The following is a 19,052-nucleotide window of genomic DNA, read 5'->3' on the forward strand; positions in this document are numbered from 1 at the left end:
GAGATGATTGCTAATAAATATCATGAGTCTGGACTCTGGACTGAACCAGGCTGAGGAACTTTGTAATATTGTCGCCTCCCTGACTATCTATGACTCTTATCCATATCCTACACTTCTATTGCCGCTGGGCGCACAATAATCTGCGCCTTCTCGCCAACGCCCTCCAGCTTTTTCAACTCCTTTGCGCTGACCAATTTCGTCTTCCGGACCTTCTTCCGTAGCATCCAATGTATTCCGGCAGCTAAGCCTGGTAAGTCTCGGGCAGCACCAAAGATCTTCTCCAGCTTGATATCTTCCTCTGGGCCCTTTTTCTTGCTCCTGCATTCCTTCAGAAGGGCAAGTATGAATAGCTGAACAAACATTGATGTCCAGTGGTTCGCCTCAGGAAGTTCTAGAGGCTTCAAGATGGCGATATTCAGTGTTCCATCCGCAACAAGTGCCGCATAGAACTTGGCCACATTAGTGATGCGTCTCTCATCTTTCATGCGCTCAGCATCAGCCGACTCATCCTCCTCAGGAGCTTCGCCGAACATGGATTCTCCGAGACTCCTAAAGATCTTCCATAATCGATCTTGGATCGCAAACCTGATTCGGCTGTTGCTCAGACAGGCTTTTCCTCCTACAAGAGCGTAGTAGGGGTTGTATTGCATTTCGCTGCCTACACATTGCACTAAGACAGTGGCGAGGGCCAACTGGTCATCCTTCTTAAGCCGCAGGTTAACAAATTGTCTGTAGGCGTGCTCGAAATTGGATGCCGTCATCAATGCTGTGAAAATTGCAATCTGGGCCGTTCCACTCAAACCTTGAGCGCGAGCCTTCTTTGGGTAATCAGGCAAAACGATATCCATGTCCTCATGATCGCTCATTTCAGCATCAGATACATGCCCCTTTTTGCTTTTATCTAGGAGAGTTGTTGGTACACTGGCACCAACCAACCACCATTTGCCTCGTGTCTCAGCTCCCTCTATGTCGACCAAACCTACGCCCATAGGAGCAAGGCCATCGAGCCGTCGCGATTGAGACTTGAGCTCACCAAGACGCTTCTTCATGCGTTGTACATGTTCTGAGACGACAGTAAAGTCCAAGCCTCGGGCCTTCTTTTTGCCCTTGGTTAGGTCGGTGATGGTTTCAACCATGAACTTTGTGCGAGCCGAGATATTGCTGTAGCCCACTTTTGAGACGGACTGGTTAAGAACGCCAGAGACGTGCTTCAGCGATTGCTGATCATCCTGCTTCAACATTCGGCCAGCCATGCGGCATATTCGCAGAAGAAGTTCCACGTTGATCTCATTGAGGTCGCTGAGAAGTCTCTCCATGTAATCAAAGATGATCTTGCAAGTGACAACCTCAAACACGTAAAGTTGTGAAAGCAGTGTCAAGATATTCGAGGCTTCCTTTTGAATAGCAGATTCAGCGTTTTGTTCCTTGCTCGCTTGTTCATAGTGACCGCCAAAATCTTCCACGATACGGCGGATTAATACTGAACCAAAACTCGATCCAATAAGTCGGTAAATAGCAGCGGCAAATCCACCAGTGAGGACAAAGAATTGATCAGGGAGGCTCTCCGGCTTGCAAATTTGAGCCATGATCGCATCCGTCATAACATCTGTCACATCGCCACGTGCATTGTTTTGGTAAAGCTCCTCCACAGATTTGACAATGGACAAGATGTTGGCATCTGTAAGACGATTGATCAAACCTTGAACTTGTTTCCTTAGTCGACTTTTGCGCTCCTCTTCTGAGTTTGCGGCTCTGCGTAATGAAGGAGGGACGTATTTCGCAACCGTGACTCCAGTAGTGGGCGCGACATAGGGGTTCTCTCTCTGTCGCGGTTGAGCTGGAGTGTTGTCTGCAGCATCACCCTCGTCGTCGTCGAGACCGCCGAATGACTCATTATCAAAGTCACCCCCATCTTCATCGTCTTCATCCATGAGGTCCATGTCTTCGTCTTCATCTCCAGATTCGTCGTCCAAACCCATATCATCATCTCCTTCCTCATCTTCAGACATGTCGCGGACCTTTTGTCGACCTGCAGGTTCTACTGTCTTTCTTCGCTTTGATGCCAGCCAATCATCATATTCACTTTTCCTCTTTTTGTTGTCATTGTGGTTGTCGCTGACGTCTTCTTCGCCGCTAAGGTCCCCTAGAAGATCGCCAAGGCCATCCTGCTTGAAAGACTGAGGTAGTGATTTTCGTCCCTTCTTAATACCTAGCTTTCGCTCAAAGGCCTCAATCTCGGCGTCGTCCTGGGCCAGTCTCTCCTCCACGGCCTTCGAAACACCCTTCTTCCCACTCTTAGCTTCTGTGTTCTTTTCCTCATCTTCATCTTCGTCGTCGTCTTCTTCGTCGTCCATCAGGTCGTCCAAATCATCGTCTTCGTCCAACGAAATTTCTCCAGCATCGTACTCATCCTCGTCTTCGAGATCATCTTCATCATCGCTAATCTGCTTTGGAGGTCGTGACTGAGGTTTGTTCGCCTGTTCCTTCCTCTGCGTTGTGTTTGGTCTTCTCTGAGCATTATTTATATGTTGTGGTCGCTGTGGAGTTGCTCTTGCGTAGACGTGAGTTCGCTTCTGTACCCGTTGTGCTTTTCGTTGCTCTTTTCTTGACAGCTGCTGTCCCGATCTCCTAGGTCCATTGCGCTGTGGTTTGGGTTCTGGAACATCCAAGCCCATACGCTTGAAGAGCTTCTGTTGAAGCTCTGGTGCGGACGTCATCTTACCGGAAGTATAGTGGAAGGGTAGCGCCGTGTTGCCCCAGGGTTACAATCCTGAGGTTGACTGAATTTTAAGCAACGATCCTGGATCTTTGGTGATGGTTGTGCCTAATTTAGCAGGCGGTGAATGATGAGTATTGCGATTCGGGCGATATCTTCTTGAAATTTTGTCGCAATGGTGGTCTGAGAATTGCAGATGAATCAGATCATTAATGCGAGTTATCGTTTAAGATTAGATTGATACACACTGAATATTTTGAGTCTGTTCTATTAGTTTGAAGATGATGCTGAACAGAAAATATATTCTGCCGGCAGAAAATACCTTCACATCTCAAGAGACTCAGGGGTACCTGAGTGCTGGTGAGTCTTCCACTAAAACTCAGGTATTGATCTCACCGCCCGAGGTAAGCCACGAACAACCTGCTGCCACAACCTGGCACGCCACACTTGAGCCCCGGACATGATGGCGGGGCACAATGTCAACCTCAATATTGGTAGGCTAACACTCATCTCTTAATATACATCGTCTTTTGACAGTCTCATACCCCATCACTATGGCTGACTCTCATATGAGCCATGACGAGGTGAGTCTACATTCCCTTCTCTATCTGAAGAGAGACCCGAACGATCGTCTAGCAGCTTTGATTCTGACATCATGACAGTTCTTCGCCAAGTTGGGTGAGCTCTTCAATCATCGCAAGGGCAGCGACCATGGCGCCATCTACTTGAGCCAGAAGCGACGTACGTATTGATATCAGCCGTATCTCTCATTCCGCTAAGAAAACTCTCAGTCACATACGGTCAGGGCATCCCCAGTCCCTCAGAAGAGGAGCCCTCTCCGGATATTCACCCTGGCAAGCCTCTGCCCCTCATCATCAGGGCAACAAATGGCAAGGGCAAGAAGGATCGCTCTAACAAAGCCAAGCTTTCAACAGTCGTCAACCCCGAGGATCTGGAGGCTTTCTACGTGCGGTATGCCGATGTGTGCAAGGCTGGCATGACAGCCCTGAAGCCCAGAGACAGGAGCAAGAAGAAGGCCAAGGCAAAGAAGAAGAAGGCTGCAGCATAAACGATTCTCTTTTCACAGTTCAAATTCTGAGGTGCCAAGCATCAAAGGTTAAGGTTATATCATGGATTAATGAATTATCATGTTATGTGATACCCAAACACGTCTCCAAGCCACCATGACTTTGAATTATTTCTACCAAAGGAAGAGTAAATTTTACACGGAGTTGTATTACAATCCAATTCTGTCAGAAACATATGCGCATTAGGCAAATCGAGCAAAGTTTGGGAAAGGGGCTAAGCCCTTTAGCACACCTTGCCTGAGCTGAGCTGTCCTCGGAAAGCGCCAGGAACAGCAAGGCTGGAGTGCGAGTCGGCGAAGAACTTCTCGGGGTTCTTCTCGATCTGCTTGAGAGTGAAGCCTACACCAGTGTCTTGGCCGTTCTGGATCACACCGGTGCGGAATGGGCCCTCGAGACAGCCGACAGCGTTGCGGCTCTTCTCGTCGCCGACGGGGTTGGGGAAGGCGATACTAATACAAAGTCAGCGTTTCATAGCTCCAATTGTGTACAGGCCTGCGTCATCGACTTACCGTGGAGGTCCAGACTTGCCCTTGACAGCCTCGTGGATGTGGGTGGCAGTGTTGGCGGGAGACTGGTAGTCACCTCGGAAGCCATACAAGGTGATGTTATAGCAGATGACATCCTCGTTAGAGTTGATGCCAAACTTGAAGAGGCCCTTGCTGCCCCTCAGTCCGCCAGTGTACTTGTTGTCTGCATCAACAACCTGATCAGGGGTAGCAAGAACTTCCCAGATAGAAGTGAAAGTGAAAGGGATGCCACCCTTAGGCTTAAGGAGACCAAGGGCGCGCTTCTCATGCTCCATGTCAGGAGTTGGCGAGGCAGCGGCGAGGGTGCTGAGAGCAACGGCAAAGAGAGAGAATTTCATGTTTGCAGTGGATTGGGCTGAAAATGTAGGACAGAGGAATGGTATTACAGATTAGGGTGTAAAGTTGCTCTGCGAGTGAATACTGATGAGACTGGTGAAGAATTTCAGCGAGGAGAGTAGATGTTTTATAGACGATTCAGTACACGATGACGGCTCAACAACACCTAGATTGGGCGTATTGTAACAACGTCATTACAGTATTGGTTCGTAGTATCGTGAGGCCCCTGGCAAGCCTCTAATCCATGGTAACATACACCAAGGATCCCGACTAACAAGTCGCCAAGTAGAATAGTTCAGTGCGCAGGTATGCCAGAGTAATCAAACGATGTAGGGAGATATCACTGAGGTATTCGACCGCATGCAACGTATGAGCCAAGCCGTATTCTTTCCAAGGTGCCTGAGCGACACCTCATACAGAACTTATTGGGATGACTTATCAAGCATCTTGGGGTTGAGCTAACCTGTCACACAGCCACACGGCAGAGCGGCGCCAAGGGATCTTGATCTACCAAACAACACACAACAACGGATCTATCTGGTCAATGGGAGATGCTTTCTTAAAAAGGTTACGTATACGAGATGCAATGGTGGACATAGCTCCCGTGTAGCTCTGCACCGGTTAATATTGGCGAACGACCATCTCCGTCAGCCCAGACTTGGTACTTACTAGATAGTGCATCTGGCAAAGCTTCAACCTACTCTGAGTACTCGTTATTCTCCTCTGTCAAAAGTAAGGCTGCCAAGGCGTCTTGGCATCGATGAGGAGTAGGACCACGGATGCGCCAGCTTCCGGCGCAAGAAGATCGCTAAGACAAGCTTATTTCAAAGCTTAAACAACAACCTCCGCTATTGGTTGATTACACGTTGATATGGATCAAAAGGTAATTGCGCAGCACAGCAAGGCACTTGCCCGACGAGTAATGGGGCTGGGCAAGGGAGAATAGGGAGAATGGCTAGAATGGGTAGCACTTTGAGCTTTGAGGAGGAATGACTATGAGCTTGGCAGATATCGATCGAAGGAGCTCTTAGGTTACGGCAATTTGACGATCCGGCTTGGAACACTAACAAATTCAAGAGGCCACGAGCTCGACTACCCTCGTGTGAGACAAACACTTACTTTCATCAAATCTTGGCTTGATGCTGGTGGCCGAAGACTATCGGACCACTTATTTCTCGAGCCCGCTTGTCTCGGCAACGTTCATTCTTGTACCTTCCGAACACTCACCGGCAGGGGCCTGTTGTCCAAGTTCCGGGAACTAGCAAATTCCTTTCACCCTTGATTCTGAACTTCCCAATTGTCGACTTGCATACTGAGAGAACGAGGTTGGCAATAGGTGGAGACTTGTCACATCAACATGCGAGTCTGTAGACTTGGGAACCGAGATTGCATACCCTCAGCGTTGGATCTCGATCCCTCTCTAGGTCATAGGTTATTGCTGCTTGGAAGAGTGCATGTCAACTTCAGGTCGATATGGCCCTGATAGCGAACAAGACGGCAGCGCATCATCTCCAAGCCAGGGCTTCGAAAGCATGGCCCAGGCAGTACTTATCGTCCTCATGTACGTTTGAACCAACTATACCAAATTACCCCAACGCCGACATTCACCATGCAGTTTTATGTGACTATGTTTTACCTTGACCTTTGCCTTTACCTTTACCATTGCCTTCACCTTCACCTTCACCTTCACTTATATCGTTGCCCGGCCAGCGGACTTTCATGCCCCAAGACGCTACGCATGTCCGTTGAAGTCCTACGCTCCCCTTCACCAAGACCACCTGCCATCGTTCTTAAAAACCTTCGGATGATTACTCGACATACATTCTAAGTAGAGTTCTGTTGTTTCCTGAGAAGCCAACAGCCATCTTTTCCTTCATTGACAATGAGCAACCCTATACTTGATAACCGCGTGCGTTGGACCGGTCATCTGGGTGTCAACGGTGGGATCATTCGGTTCTGTATGGTAAGCCCATCATAAATCCTCCCTCGCTCCCAGCTTATTAGAGACCAAGTCATCGACTTATTCTCCAAGGTGATAGTGACTTCGACCCCCTATCCGTGAGTTAAGATTCCACCGTTGATAAACCCCAACTTTTGCTGCTCATGTGGAAAACGAAAAGTACCAAAAAAACAAAACAACCAGATATAAAAAGCGTTGTGTGTAGATGCAGACGGTCGCCGCCGCCAAGACAAAAGTCGACCGAAACATAGCTGCATGAAGTTCAGTACAAATGAACGTCCTCCTCTTACATGATCTGATCCTGGGTCAATCCGCCGTGGGGATCTGTGTCCATGACGTCGTTTCCGCCCTGGTTCAGATACTTCACAAAGCTCAGGTTGAGAGGACGGCCACCATACTGGTAGCCTTGAAACTTGGCAATGGCAGTCTCCGCGGTCTCGGCTGAATCGAATCGAACCACGCCAGTACCACGAGAACGACCACTAGGCTCGTACTGGATCTCAGCTTGCTCGACCTTTCCGATGGTGGTGAACAGCTCAACCAGGTCGTCGTTGCTAGTCGACCAGGGTAGCTGTATGAGATTAGTATAGGAACAAACGGGTAGGAAATATGGGAAAGTCTCACGTTGCGAACGTAGATGATTTCTCCCCTCTCGGTGCCGGCGGTAGCAAAATCAGTGAAAGGGTTGGGAGGGACGGAGCTGGCAGGGGGCTCGAAACCTGGGCCGCCAGGAGCACCTCCACCGAAGCCTCCACGACCAAAGCCGCCTCCGAAACCACCACGTCCTCCGCCAAAACCACCGCGGCCACCAAATCCTCCTCCAAATCCTCCGCGCATGCCACCGCCATAGCCACCTCGGCCACCGAAGCCCATGCCAGGTCCGCTGCCGGCATAGCGGTCCTCGCGGACTTCAATAACACGGCCTTGCCAGTCATAGCCGTTGAACTGCTGAATGGCGTTGCGGGCATCATCTGGGCTCTCAAAGACGACAATGCCAGAACCCTTAGGGCGACCATCAGGTCCGATGTGTACATCAGCTCGAATCACGGCGCCGTTTCGGGCTATAAAACGATTAGATCCAACCGCGCCCAATCACGTGTTCAAATGAGAAGAATCAAGACATACCTGCTTGACGGAACAAGTCCTTCAAATCCTGCCAGCCAACATTGAAAGGAAGCTACTGCATGTCAACACACATCCACAACTTACAGACAAATCGGGGTTGAACAAACGTTGGCCACATAGATCTGACGGCCGCCACCTCCAGCACCACCACCAGGTGCGCCGCCGCCGTATCCAGGGTTGAAGCCACCGGGCATACCACCACCGCCGGCGCCGCCGAAGCCGCCACGGTTTCCGCCAGTTGCTCCGATGAATCGAGGTTCGGCTTCTCGGTCCTTCAGATTCTGTCAACAAGATGCCCATGCCCAACTTCGAGGTTTTGACTTACCTCACGCACGTAGACTAGACGACCCATGAGGTTCTGGTTGCTGAGCGTGGCAACAGCCGCTTGGGCTTGCTCCCGAGTAGCATATTCCACAATACTGGATAGGTTAGCAATGCCATAGACTTCGTGGAGGAAATCAACTTACCCGCATCCCTACAATTAACCAAGGACAACGTCCCACCCGTCAACCCAACCATCCAGAAATGCTAAGAGGGAATGAAGAGCCACAAAGGAAAGCCAACCAAGGGAAAAGAAAATCATGCGATGAAGCCCACCTTCGACATTCCATTGGGAAGCAAGAGTACGTCGGCAAAGAGCACCTCTCCAGCTATACCATTTCGTCAGTCCCATTTGTTCCACCTGCATTCCGCGGCATTGAAAGCCTCACCCTGTCTCATGAAGTCCTTGAGATGGTGCCACTTGACATCGTACGAGAGGTTGCCGACGTAGACTCGGCGGTCCTGTTGGGAGGTTTCGCGAATATTATTCATCATTTGTTCTCGAGCAACGGCTCTTTCTTCGTAAGATCGATGCGGTGCCTGTCCACCGTATCCAGCACTTTGTCCTCCACCTGGTGCGCCTGTGCTAGTCATGGGCGAGCGATCACGGTTTCGTCGATATTCGTCCCGGCTTCCTGATCGGCTGCGAGGAGAGTAGGAGCGGCGTCGATGTGACCTATCAGGGCTTCTGGATCGTCTGCGGGGAGATCGTGACCTCTCACGCTTGAGCTTGTTAGCAGGTAAAAGTACAAGTTGTGATTCCATGCTAAGGTGCAATTGTGGTGAGATAGAGAGCGCTGGTGCTGTGTAGACGGAGGGTTTTGTTAAACTGAGATATTTCGGATAGATCAAGTGTGCGCGCGAAGTTGAGTTTGAATCACTGCAACTGCCCGCAGCCGCTGGCACTGTCAACTGGCAAGACGGTAGCCGTTTGCCAAGAAGAGCAGTGCCATTCGCCTGCCTCTCCAATCAAATGTTTCCTGACATCTTGAATGGAAAAGTGCAACGGTAATTAAAGCGCGCCGCGACGGTGGATCTCGGATGAAAGGAGCTAATGCGAGCTTCTTTCTAATATTGATGTTGCGATCAAGGTGCTCGGGTAGCTGAGGCCAAACGACCGAAGCGGCGACCGAAGATCGCAACATCAACAAGCGCGGGGGAGCGCACAAACTCGGCACGGCGATAAAGCCAATTGCGCCAACAGACAGGTAATCTCAACAAGCAGCGCAGCTCGAGGCAAGGTTGAAAGTAAGTCAGAAATGAACATAGGTTACTTACGGGTCGATAAGTATCACCGGAATCAGCTATAGAAAGGTGAGCGTCAGAATGGGAAAAAGTTAAGAAAGGATAAACCTCTGCGTAAGATGCGCAACGGTGGAAAATGGTGAGGAGAGGAAGAGTGGTTGAAATAACAGGGAGTGAGGGTAGCTTGGTTGAGGTAGCCAGACGAGGTCAACCTCTCTAGTGGAGGGGTGGTGGCAGAGTCGAGTGGACCTTGGCGGAAGATGCAGGTAAGGGGGCTCGATAATGCAATGCAATGGATGGGGAAAGACGACGCGAGAAAGAAGAGGCGGCTGGAGAGGTCTGTTGGAGTGGAATGGGGGACCTCCGAGGCTGCATCAAGCAAGAGGTGGTATCACATTGATTGATGAAGACACTCCAAGGAGTGGGAGCGCATGCGCAGATACAACAACAAACGATGCAAGACACAGCAGCAACAGACAAGGCTTGAGAGGACGCTCAAGATCTGTTGTGTTCAGGCTTTCGGATGAGGATGCTCAGATCATGGATAGACTCGGGCTCAATCAGGCTCCGGGTACGATAGACAGGTTGGGACAGCCGACTACTGCCAGAGTCCGCCGAGCCTCGAGGGGCCATTGAGGGCAATGGGTACAGTACTGTCGAGCAGAGACGGCAAAGGAACGGCACGCACGTTGCCTCGATGGGCGCAGACGCGTGTGTCTATGGCCAACCACGGTGATATAAAGAGCAGCAATGGCCGCGCATGATATAAAACCGCGATACGAGGAATCAAGCAAGAAACATCTTCAACTTACCCATTGTGACTGCGGTTTGAATCGTGTGCGTAGTACGTCTGGACGTACAGAGAGAAAGCTCCTTTTTGGATGGGGTGGGTGGCCTTGTCGCGTAATAAGTTGGTAAGGTAGGTATTGTGAGTGACGAAGGACGGACGGGTGCGAGTTCGGACAGCAGACGAACGGGCGCGACCGGTTTCTAGGAGAGGTAGGCGCGGCGTAGGGAAGCGGAGACGGGCCGTAGGTGTCCACGTTTCGTCAGGTAAGGTAGTGGAATATTAGGATGGTGAGTGATCGATGAACGAGGATAGGCAGCTATCGGGGCGACGAGGACGGGCAGCTAACTAGGTAAGGTACACACTACCAGGCTACCAGGGCAGCAAAGCCAAAACCAGATAAGCTGAAGGGACCCACGGTCAGTCAACCAAACAATGGCGATTGTAGCATTAAAAAATGCACGACACGGATGAATCACACAGGTGCGTGGACTGGGCTGGGCTTAGACTTGCTTGGGCTTGGCTGGCTGGGTTGAAAAAGGCCTCGGCGTGCGGCGTGGTGGTACCAGATACCGACTTCTGGGAATGGTCTGGTTTGGTTGATCGACTTTTTTCTTTCGCCTGGGACGGGAGAGTGTCGACTTCGGCGGTTTTCAAGGGGTCTTGAGGGACTCAGCGATGGAGAGACGTCGGCAAAAGGATGGCGAAAGTGGCTTTTCGGTGTCTGTGGCTCTTTAGTGCTGACTTTCAAGGTTCTCGCTCTCTCCCTCTTCTTGTGTCGTAAAAAGAAAAGAACGCGTTGGGTGAGAGATGAGAAGAGACCAGGCGACGAATGAGGACACGGAACCAGGGTAAGACCAGGGACGGTGGACGTGATGGGTTCCACATCTAAAGCTTACCGGACATGAGCATGATAACACGAGGTACCGTACAAGTTACGTTGGAGGTTTGGTGTATGCTCTACAAAGCGTAATGCCGGAGATATACTACATGCACCTGTATTATTGGCTCCTCAATAGCCTCTCTATCAGGTGTTGCTCCCTCCACGTTGTGTGAATAAAAAAAAAATTACGGATACAGCAGGAATAGGAATGCAGAACAAAAGCTGCAGGTGGTTCCTGCCCAGATTTGAACTTCATTGACAAGTGTTGGGTAAATTTCTCACATTACGGATACTGCTTCTCACTTTCTTGTTCTTCATGAAGTTGACTGTTGTGACGAGCCTCGAGCAATCCTTTTCCAGTTAACTAATTGCTCTTGTTCTTGAACCCAACAGTTTCGAACTGATAGTCAAATCCGTCGCCAGCCCCAGTCGATACTACACTACGCTGCAACTTGAAGCCGGCGGATATCGAACACATATGTGAAAGGCTGGCGTCAGTCTTCCACTAAACTCTCTATTAATAGTTTGGTAAGTAATTTGTGATGAACTCTGGCTTCACGTAGTAGACCATCTTTGTCTGCACGACGCTGCAAAGTGTGCTGCAAGCGGCCTGATATTACAGTAGTGCAAGTAAATATCCTTGCCTGCATTCTTCAGGGTTCGCCCACCATCCGTTCTCCATCGGTTGATTGATTGCAGTTTGCAAATCGCCGCGTCGTTGTCATCGAGTCTCCCGTCTACCCGTGACCCAGCATCGGTAGTCGAAATTGCATTGATGCCAGGTTTCACCACCCAACCTGATGAGATCCTAGACCTGCCATTGGGTTACGTTTCTTACGCCTGTTGGGCTCAAGTGCACTAGCAAGTACCAGGAACAAGGAGATGTGTGCTTGCAGCATCAGGGGTCTGTTGTGCTTGGGCTGCTGTCAACTTGAGGTATGAAGTTCTTTGACTCCATATCTACAGCTTAAAGCTGTCTTGCATTTACTTTTACCACATAGTCTATGTTGTTGAGTTGACTTATACGAGAGGCAAGAACTCGTCACTCATTTGAACCGCCATTTTCGGATATGAGAGTGAGCTTTTTAACATTACCTACAAGGCTCATTGACCAATCCTTGTGACCCCTACCCAACCCCAGCTGCGCACTCAGCGTCTCATTCATCAGCCTGCGTTCTCACCTCATGCGTATGCTTGCTCAGTATCACTCACATCGAGCGAACATCAGAGCACCGCGGGACAGTTTAACAAAGCGCTTTCGAAACTGTGTCAACTTTGCTGGCAAGGCCTGCGTCGCTGAATGTATGAAATCAAGACTTTGATTGGCCTTTGCAACTCCTACCTTGACCTCGCTAGAAAGACTTTCGTGGTTACACAACAGCTATCGCGCCAAGTTGCGGGACAAGCCAGCCAATGACTTCCGCTTTATCAAAGTCAACCCCTCTGCAACGCATTGAGGATCAGGGTTGTTAGCTTTTTTGTCTCATCAATCTCACTCTTTTCGCCAGGTTCGACATGCCAGTCTGTCGAACTGGTAAGAGTGAGTTTTTGACATCCCTTCCACAGCACGTTGCATCTAGAGCAAGGATACGGAGTCCAGATACAGGCTTTGCCTGAACACTTGTCGTCGTTATTGTCAACTCTAGCATGGGCACCAACAAGCGCCGAGGTTAGAGAGGACTGGTGATGATAGCAAAGGCCACTCGATGCACGAGGGGCAAGGACTTAACATCCATACAGCACTCTAACTAATTAGCAAGGGCCGCTTTTGTCTTTCTGTTCGAGGAATTGAGATCTCGATACTTTAATAGCGCATATTACTGCAGAGCACAGGACCAACAAGCAACAAGCCCAGAGATTCTGGCAACGAGTCCGTCTCCGATCATCAAGGTTGTTAGCGGATCCCAGACGATGCATCTAACGACGCTCAGGCCGTTAGCAGCACCCCATGTGGAGCAACTACAGTACGCACTTCCAGCCTACAGTCTCCACGACATCTGCCTTGTTGCCTTGAAGGGCAGGACATGCAGATAAGGCCAGGGGAGACGATATTTATCTTGATCTTACCTCGAGGGAAATGTAGCAGAGCATCGCGATTTGCTCGAGACGCACATGTTGCTGCAGGAGACTTGTATGGATAGAGTTAATATGGCCAGATCAACTCCAGGGTTCCTTCTCCAGGCAGACGCGAACCTGTTATATGTTGAGGGTCCTCCGGAACATTAAGAACGAATTCGCACTAGTGAGACAAGGTCTGATCCAGGAAAGGGCATGGTACCAGGCAGTTTATATCGTTTACAAGCATATCACACTGGAGCCATTGTACACCTGGGAATGAGAGACAGGAAGTGAAAGCACGACATTCTTCCACCAGAACCCCGCCATCTGTTATGCACAAGACCCGTGGTAACTTCAGGTAGATAGCAAGACTCAGCCCAGTATCGTCTAAGTACTTGAGGGACTGAATATGAGGCTAATTCCTGCTTATCCGACTCCCGAAACCGAGAAATGTCTACATGCTTCAGCACCGTGATTCAACGGAATCGAAGCTCGGATATTGTACATATGTTGTTCGCGTTAAACTCGAGTTCGCACCGCATGAGGCATTTTCTATGGTCAGTTTCACGAAACTATCCAATATCAATGCCGTGCCATTACCAGTGGTTTGAGTATCGTATTGTATCAGTCAGCTGCTCTAGTCTGCATCTAATCATGAAAGTACGTACCCCTTGACAACATCTGCCGATCCCGTACGTGCGTGCGTGCGTGCATCAGGCGGAACTAAAACCGCCGTAACAATCTACAGCTTCCGGGGGTGGTCCGAGCGCTCCCGCCGCGGTCCACTCCGGGGCAAAAGGATAATATGATTGGTCAAGACGGTAAAGCATCTAAAACAAATCGCAAACGTCAACACCAAAAAACGACCCATTTTGATGAAGCAGGAATCTTCATGAAGACTAATTTATACCTTGCCATATCATTCAATATGTCAGCGTCTATGAGAGTGCTACCAAGATCAGCCTTGCGTACTTCGAGGCTGACACAAAGCCTTGCCCGCCGACCCTTCCACTCATACGATCACCCACCACCACCAGGAGCATTTGGCGATGCTGAAAAGTCCATCCTCGCTGCGGCTTATAAACACGTCCCGGAACATGGTTTCTCACAGAAGGCTCTTGGTTGCGGTGCAAGAGACGCTGGCTACCTTGATATTAGCGTGAGCGTCATCCCCGACGGTGCCTTTGGTCTGATTCGATATCATCTTATTACCCAGCGAGAGGCCTTAGCAACTCGAAGCCAAGAACTATTCCCTGATCCCAACCAGCCTGGGGTCTCGGCGAGAGTGGAAGCGTTGACGTGGGAGAGACTTATGGGTAACAAGTTGGTTTTGGATCGTTGGCAAGAGGTAAGATACATGCCCTGGCTTTCATGATATATTATTCTTACAGTTCCGCTTTACAGGCATTGGCCGTCATGGCTCAGCCCAGTTACGTCCCCGAATCCATAAAGGAGCTGGCAAAACTTTCCGATGAAATCTGGTTCCTTGCCGGTGACAAGGCCGTCGACCCTTCGTGGTACACCAAGCGTGCCACCCTCTCTATGATATACAGCACAAGCGAGCTATTCATGACCAACGACCGATCTCCCGATTTTTTCGAGACAAGGCAATTCCTTCAGCGAAGACTAGGCGAGGTCGAGTCCGTTGGTGGTATGGTCGGATCGTTCGGTCAGTGGGCCGGTTACACACTCAGCGCTGGTGTGAATATACTAAGGAGCAAGGGCGTCAGAGTTTAAGGGGACTGGCCAGAAATGAAGATATAGTTGTAGAATAATGTATGAGTCGTGTGTAACATATCTATGAATAGAGGCCTCAGCAGGCGCATGTTGTAATGACATCTAACGCTGGCGCTATCTGAGGGCCAAGGAAGGCATTGCTCGAATCTGTACAAAATCCATTCCGACAAAGTACGCTGGTATCACTCCTAACAAACTCCACGATGCGCGAGTGTTTTTGTCTGCCCATCCTCTAAGCGCCCCCCATAAAACTCATGTTCCCTATGACGCCCAACTCCAAGATGCGCGTGTCAAGTATACTATATCGTTTACTGGAAATTGTCAAGTGTTCGTTGACGAGGGTCCGTCAGCCTGAAAAGAGTCGTCAGTACTCAATCCTGCAGTGAATGAGGGGATACAAACCGAATGATCTTGACATCTTTGTCTAACCGTGCCCGACCTTCGATAGCATTAGGGGTAATAAGGATGTACTGTCGTGAAACTGAACGACGGGCAGCGTCCACCTGAGTATTTTCTGTTAGCTGCCATCAATCTCTTCCACGGACGGGTACTGAAATTACTCACCAGCATATTCGTGCTGATGGCACGATTTACATTGTCCATAAAGACGTCAAACTCGTCAAGACAACGGATAGGCGAGCCAATCGCCTCCCAAACTGATAGAAGCATGCAAATGGATGAAAAGGACTTTTCTCCACCGGATAGAGTCTTTGTATTCCTTCCAGCTGAGCTTTTACGCGTCTCATCTGGCTCAATCTGGAGAAAGACCTTACGCGCTTTATGGTCGAGGTCAATTTTGCCACGGAAACCTCGCTCACTGAGAAGGTAGTTGAACTGGATGCGAATTCGCGCGCTAATCTGCCGCTGAAATTTGCGCCAGATTTGTAGGCGACTCTCAATAGCACGTTTGAGAGCCACGATGGTATCGTCAACATCCTGCGTCTGTCTCTGAACATCTTCATATCGCTCTTGAGCTTCGGTTGCACGGTCGTAAATCTGTTGGTCTGATGCTCCAAGTCGTGACTCTCGCTGCTTGATTTGTTCCCGAATTTTGGTGTACTTCTGCTCAATGCTGCTGTGTGTCTCGTTATCCGGAATGTGAACTCGCTCTGGTGCTGTTTGCCTGGCCTGCTCTATGAAGTTGGCAACTTCTTCGGCCTTCCTATCCCTCCTTTCCTCGGCACGTCGCCGTTCGTTTTTGGCGATGTCAAGGCTCTCGAAAGCACCATTCTTCTCTGCTAGAATCGACTTCCTCATATTTTCAGCCGTCGCAACCTTCTGTGCTGCTTTGTCGACTCGGTTTTGCCAGTCCTCTTGCTCGTTCTTTTCCTCCTCAAGCTTTAGCCGGGCCTTCTCGGCCTTCTGCTTCAGATCTCGCTTCGCCAATCCCATTTCTCCGTATTGGTTTCCAAGCTGCTCCTCCTCAGATCGTCTCGACTCGAGCTCAGCTCGCAATATATTCAGTCGATCATCAACGCCTTCGAATGCATCCAACTCCATTTGCACACGCTCCATGTCAGCTTGCGTTCTACGAAGATCGCTCTCAAACCTCTTGACATCCTTCCGCTGGTTGTCAAGCTCTGTTTTGCATCGCTGAACTGCTTGTTGAGCCTGACGCTCGTCGCGATTGATCTCAGCCATTTCCTGGCCCAAGTGTTTGAGGTTTTCTTCTTGGATCTCAACCTGCTGACCAGAGTCTGTTTGCATCCTGGGGCGCATTGTGTATGGTGGGACTGGACTTGTACCAACAGATCCATTCCGGTTGGTGAGTCTGAGGCCCCATCCTCGCTTCCCACGACCGTCGTGAAAACAGAGACAAGCACTGACGTTGCGTGGAGGCACACCTTCAACCATGACCCGTTCAGCTTCGACTCGATCACGAATAAGAATAATTTTCTCGATTTGGTTGCTGATGATGAGCTGCGATCTGACAATGTCGTCGTCGAATTGAAGAACGCTCAAAATAGTATCAAATCTAGGATCAGGCTCCTGATTGCTTGTGTCAATTCTCCCTCCATAGGCAATGTAGATTGGGGGCTGCTTCTTCAAGCGAAATCGACGCATCAAATTCGCGAGTCTTGTTTGATCCGATTTACTCCTGACAACGAACGCGTTGAGTCCTTCGCCGAGTGTTCTCTCTAGGATCCCTGACCATTCCGGTTTCGACAGTCGGATGTGCGCTCCAATAGGTCCGACAGGTTTCTGTTCCCATCCTCTCTCGTTCTCGATGGCTTTGACAAGGTCCCTGATCTCTCTATCATAACCACCAAAACGGCCTCCAGTAGCGGCCTTCAGTTCTCGAACTTGTTGCTCCACGGACACGATCTCTTTGCGTTTGAGATCTTTGTTGTGTGCGAGTTTCTTGAAGTGTTGCTCAGCCTCGCCAAGTCGCCTTGTAAGGCCAGGAAGGTTGTTTTGAATTTCGTCTATCTGTTCCTTCAAGAGTTGTTCCCGCTTTCGAGCGTGTGCCAGCTCGCTGTCCTTTTGTGTGCGAGCATTTCCTGTTGATTCGCCCAGCCGGCGTTCTTCGTCCTGGATTTTGCGCTGACAAGCCTTCATGTCATCTCTGGCTGTCTTCAGGCGTTGGAAGGCATCTCGTTCCTCCCTGAGCAGCTCCGACTCCTCCTTTTGTGCCTGGCGGTATGCGGCTGTGGCTTTATCGATACGTTCCTTGAATGTATCTCGATCACTCTCAATCTCTTCCTTTGCCTGCCAAAGCCTCTCGATCTTCTCGTTGACCTTGTCGAGGGCTTGGGTCGATGATTCGCAGTTTTTTTCCGCCTCGGTTATGCTCTCAGTCCGTCTAGCGATTTCCTTTTCGCAATCCTCAAGGAGACGTTCCTGCTCGACGACCTGAGACCAGACCAGTTGATTAATGTAATGCCGCGCCTTTTCACGAAGATTCTTGTTCTTTTGCGCGGCTTCGGCAAGTCGGCGTGCGGCTTCCGTCTCTTTTTTAACCTCTTCGATCTTGGCATTGAGATCGTCCCTGAGTAAGAGGGTCTTATCAAGCGTATCTTGTGACATCCTATAGTCGTTATCCAACTGCTCTAGTTGTACACCAGAAACGAAATACTTGTACTTCTGGGCTGGAGTCGCCGCGTTGAGAAACTGTCGCGCGTTGTCCTGTGACAGAACGGTGAGGGGGTTACCGATTTGTAGCGCGTACCATTCTGATATCTCATCTACCTCCTGCTTCTTGGTTGAGATGATTCTGCCTAGGGCGCTCTTGATCTTGAAACCACTACTCCCCGATTTAGAGAAATGGCGCTCGACAATGATGGTTTCGCCATAGATATCGGGCTGGTAGGCATCTGAGCCAGCATTCTTGATCTTGACGACCAAGCTGCCTTGCTCGCAGCCCTCCTTGACAAAGGACTTGAGACTTCCACCTCGGTTGGTATCGCTAGCCTTCCCACCCAGACAAAGTGTCAGTGCCGTAAGAACAGCACTCTTTCCACTACCATTCTCTCCGACAATGAAGTTGATCAGTGGCCCTAGGTTGACATGTAATCGCTCGTGGCACATGAAGTTAAAGCAGGTAATACTCTCGATGATACCACTCTCAGATACCACGTTGTTGCCGAGATTGATGACCCGCTTGGCGAGCTTCTGAGTCGCTTGCTGGTCGTCCCAATCAGCGTGCTCTAGATGTTTGAAGCCGTTGTCTCGCATGATCTCGTATTGTGTCTGTGGCGGGGCGGCCATATTTCTACGGTCTTCGTCATCTTCGCTTTGGTCGCTCGGCGTGTTTTCTCTTTGGGGCGTTTCTCTCGTTTGGCTGTCGTCTACGGTCACCCTGGCACGCTTTCTCTGTGATAGCACATGAGTTAGATGGCATGCTGCATGGGGGCGGTTGGTGTGTTCCTTACGGTATCTTCTCCCGAGAAGTTAGATCGCGCTTGTCGTACATCTACAATCATGTCCTCCTCTTGTTCAACGTCTCGCCGCGATCTTTTGGTGGGTGCCATGGCTGCGATGCTCACGGCAGCCTCGTCATGGGTCGATTGGTAAGAAGATTGTTGAATTTTGTCGTATGGGAATCAATATAGGTTCTTTATTATAAGGACTTATTGGAAGAGTGTTGAGAACAAGAGGCGATAACGACTGTTTAATCTGTAAGTTGGTATTACCAAGAATTGTTGCGATTAGATATGATCAAAGAATGGCAGTTGCGTCCGGTATCCCACTATACGCGTCTGGGGTGGACGGGACGTGACAAGCGTGCCTTGTAGTGGGGGCCTTGTCCAGAACAGGGCTAGCGCGGAT

At 50.0% G+C, this 19,052-nt stretch overlaps 6 protein-coding genes across 17 annotated transcripts; 2 read left to right on the plus strand and 4 right to left on the minus strand.

Annotated features, from left to right (window-relative positions):
- Nucleotides 1-7: 7 nt before the first annotated feature.
- Nucleotides 8-2,864, minus strand: FOIG_03161 (uncharacterized protein). The gene has a single exon (XM_031200863.1). It carries the CDS (start codon nucleotides 2,715-2,717, stop codon nucleotides 108-110), a length of 2,610 nt encoding a protein of 869 aa, XP_031068387.1. The 5' UTR covers nucleotides 2,718-2,864; the 3' UTR covers nucleotides 8-107.
- Nucleotides 2,865-3,080: 216 nt separating this feature from the next.
- FOIG_03162 (signal recognition particle subunit SRP14) lies at nucleotides 3,081-4,339 on the plus strand. The gene is made up of 3 exons (XM_031200864.1): nucleotides 3,081-3,300; nucleotides 3,379-3,457; nucleotides 3,508-4,339. The coding sequence occupies exons 1-3, from the start codon at nucleotides 3,271-3,273 to the stop codon at nucleotides 3,783-3,785; spliced, it is 387 nt and encodes a 128-aa protein (XP_031068388.1). The 5' UTR covers nucleotides 3,081-3,270; the 3' UTR covers nucleotides 3,786-4,339.
- Nucleotides 3,826-4,815, minus strand: FOIG_03163 (uncharacterized protein). The gene is made up of 2 exons (XM_031200865.1): nucleotides 4,314-4,815; nucleotides 3,826-4,253 (listed from the first exon to the last, which is right to left on the minus strand). Exons 1-2 carry the CDS (start codon nucleotides 4,667-4,669, stop codon nucleotides 4,028-4,030), a joined length of 582 nt encoding a protein of 193 aa, XP_031068389.1. The 5' UTR covers nucleotides 4,670-4,815; the 3' UTR covers nucleotides 3,826-4,027.
- Nucleotides 4,816-6,334: 1,519 nt separating this feature from the next.
- Nucleotides 6,335-10,865, minus strand: FOIG_03164 (uncharacterized protein; the record flags this gene model as incomplete). 7 transcript variants are annotated; one of them, XM_031200866.1, is made up of 10 exons in its annotated part: nucleotides 10,131-10,593; nucleotides 9,352-9,377; nucleotides 8,463-8,796; nucleotides 8,350-8,402; nucleotides 8,220-8,227; nucleotides 8,078-8,171; nucleotides 7,860-8,024; nucleotides 7,753-7,804; nucleotides 7,252-7,688; nucleotides 6,914-7,198 (listed from the first exon to the last, which is right to left on the minus strand). In XM_031200866.1, the coding sequence occupies exons 1-10, from the start codon at nucleotides 10,132-10,134 to the stop codon at nucleotides 6,914-6,916; spliced, it is 1,458 nt and encodes a 485-aa protein (XP_031068390.1). In that variant the 5' UTR covers nucleotides 10,135-10,593. The 7 variants fall into 7 exon arrangements, with proteins under 7 accessions (XP_031068391.1, XP_031068393.1, XP_031068390.1 ...); XM_031200868.1 differs by having other exon boundaries at nucleotides 9,427-10,593; XM_031200867.1 differs by having other exon boundaries at nucleotides 6,335-7,198; nucleotides 9,352-10,865.
- Nucleotides 10,866-11,209: 344 nt separating this feature from the next.
- FOIG_03165 (uncharacterized protein) lies at nucleotides 11,210-15,078 on the plus strand. Of its 6 annotated transcripts, none has more exons than XM_031200877.1 (4): nucleotides 11,216-11,516; nucleotides 11,688-11,924; nucleotides 12,020-14,394; nucleotides 14,451-15,009. In XM_031200877.1, exons 3-4 carry the CDS (start codon nucleotides 13,852-13,854, stop codon nucleotides 14,781-14,783), a joined length of 876 nt encoding a protein of 291 aa, XP_031068401.1. In that variant the 5' UTR covers nucleotides 11,216-11,516; nucleotides 11,688-11,924; nucleotides 12,020-13,851; the 3' UTR covers nucleotides 14,784-15,009. The 6 variants fall into 6 exon arrangements, with proteins under 6 accessions (XP_031068398.1, XP_031068397.1, XP_031068401.1 ...); XM_031200878.1 differs by having other exon boundaries at nucleotides 11,260-11,516; nucleotides 12,018-14,394; XM_031200874.1 differs by having other exon boundaries at nucleotides 11,210-11,924; nucleotides 12,025-14,394.
- On the minus strand, nucleotides 14,632-18,963 carry FOIG_03166 (uncharacterized protein). Its single transcript, XM_031200879.1, has 4 exons — nucleotides 18,656-18,963; nucleotides 15,348-18,596; nucleotides 15,186-15,286; nucleotides 14,632-15,134 (listed from the first exon to the last, which is right to left on the minus strand). The coding sequence occupies exons 1-4, from the start codon at nucleotides 18,752-18,754 to the stop codon at nucleotides 15,092-15,094; spliced, it is 3,492 nt and encodes a 1,163-aa protein (XP_031068403.1). The 5' UTR covers nucleotides 18,755-18,963; the 3' UTR covers nucleotides 14,632-15,091.
- Between the last annotated feature and the right edge of the window lie 89 nt (nucleotides 18,964-19,052).

This window comes from Fusarium odoratissimum (assembly GCF_000260195.1).
Source record: "Fusarium odoratissimum NRRL 54006 unplaced genomic scaffold supercont1.4, whole genome shotgun sequence".
NCBI lineage: Eukaryota > Fungi > Ascomycota > Sordariomycetes > Hypocreales > Nectriaceae > Fusarium > Fusarium odoratissimum.

Excerpts from the sequence above, each read along its gene's own strand:
- FOIG_03161 (XM_031200863.1), bottom strand. The coding sequence starts at position 2,717 with ATGACGTCCGCACCAGAGCTTCAACAGAAGCTCTTCAAGCGTATGGGC.
- FOIG_03162 (XM_031200864.1), top strand. The coding sequence starts at position 3,271 with ATGGCTGACTCTCATATGAGCCATGACGAG. Across the intron at positions 3,301-3,378 it reads CTCATATGAGCCATGACGAG|TTCTTCGCCAAGTTGGGTGA; the intron begins GTGAGTCTACAT and ends ACATCATGACAG. Across the intron at positions 3,458-3,507 it reads CTACTTGAGCCAGAAGCGAC|TCACATACGGTCAGGGCATC; the intron begins GTACGTATTGAT and ends GAAAACTCTCAG.
- FOIG_03163 (XM_031200865.1), bottom strand. The coding sequence starts at position 4,669 with ATGAAATTCTCTCTCTTTGCCGTTGCTCTCAGCACCCTCGCCGCTGCC. Across the intron at positions 4,254-4,313 it reads GGCAAGTCTGGACCTCCACG|TATCGCCTTCCCCAACCCCG; the intron begins GTAAGTCGATGA and ends ACTTTGTATTAG.
- FOIG_03165 (XM_031200873.1), top strand. The coding sequence starts at position 13,852 with ATGATTGGTCAAGACGGTAAAGCATCTAAAACAAATCGCAAACGTCAA. Across the intron at positions 14,395-14,450 it reads TTTTGGATCGTTGGCAAGAG|GCATTGGCCGTCATGGCTCA; the intron begins GTAAGATACATG and ends TCCGCTTTACAG.
- FOIG_03166 (XM_031200879.1), bottom strand. The coding sequence starts at position 18,754 with ATGGCACCCACCAAAAGATCGCGGCGAGACGTTGAACAAGAGGAGGAC. Across the intron at positions 15,287-15,347 it reads CCATCAGCACGAATATGCTG|GTGGACGCTGCCCGTCGTTC; the intron begins GTGAGTAATTTC and ends GAAAATACTCAG. Across the intron at positions 15,135-15,185 it reads AAAGATGTCAAGATCATTCG|GCTGACGGACCCTCGTCAAC; the intron begins GTTTGTATCCCC and ends GACTCTTTTCAG.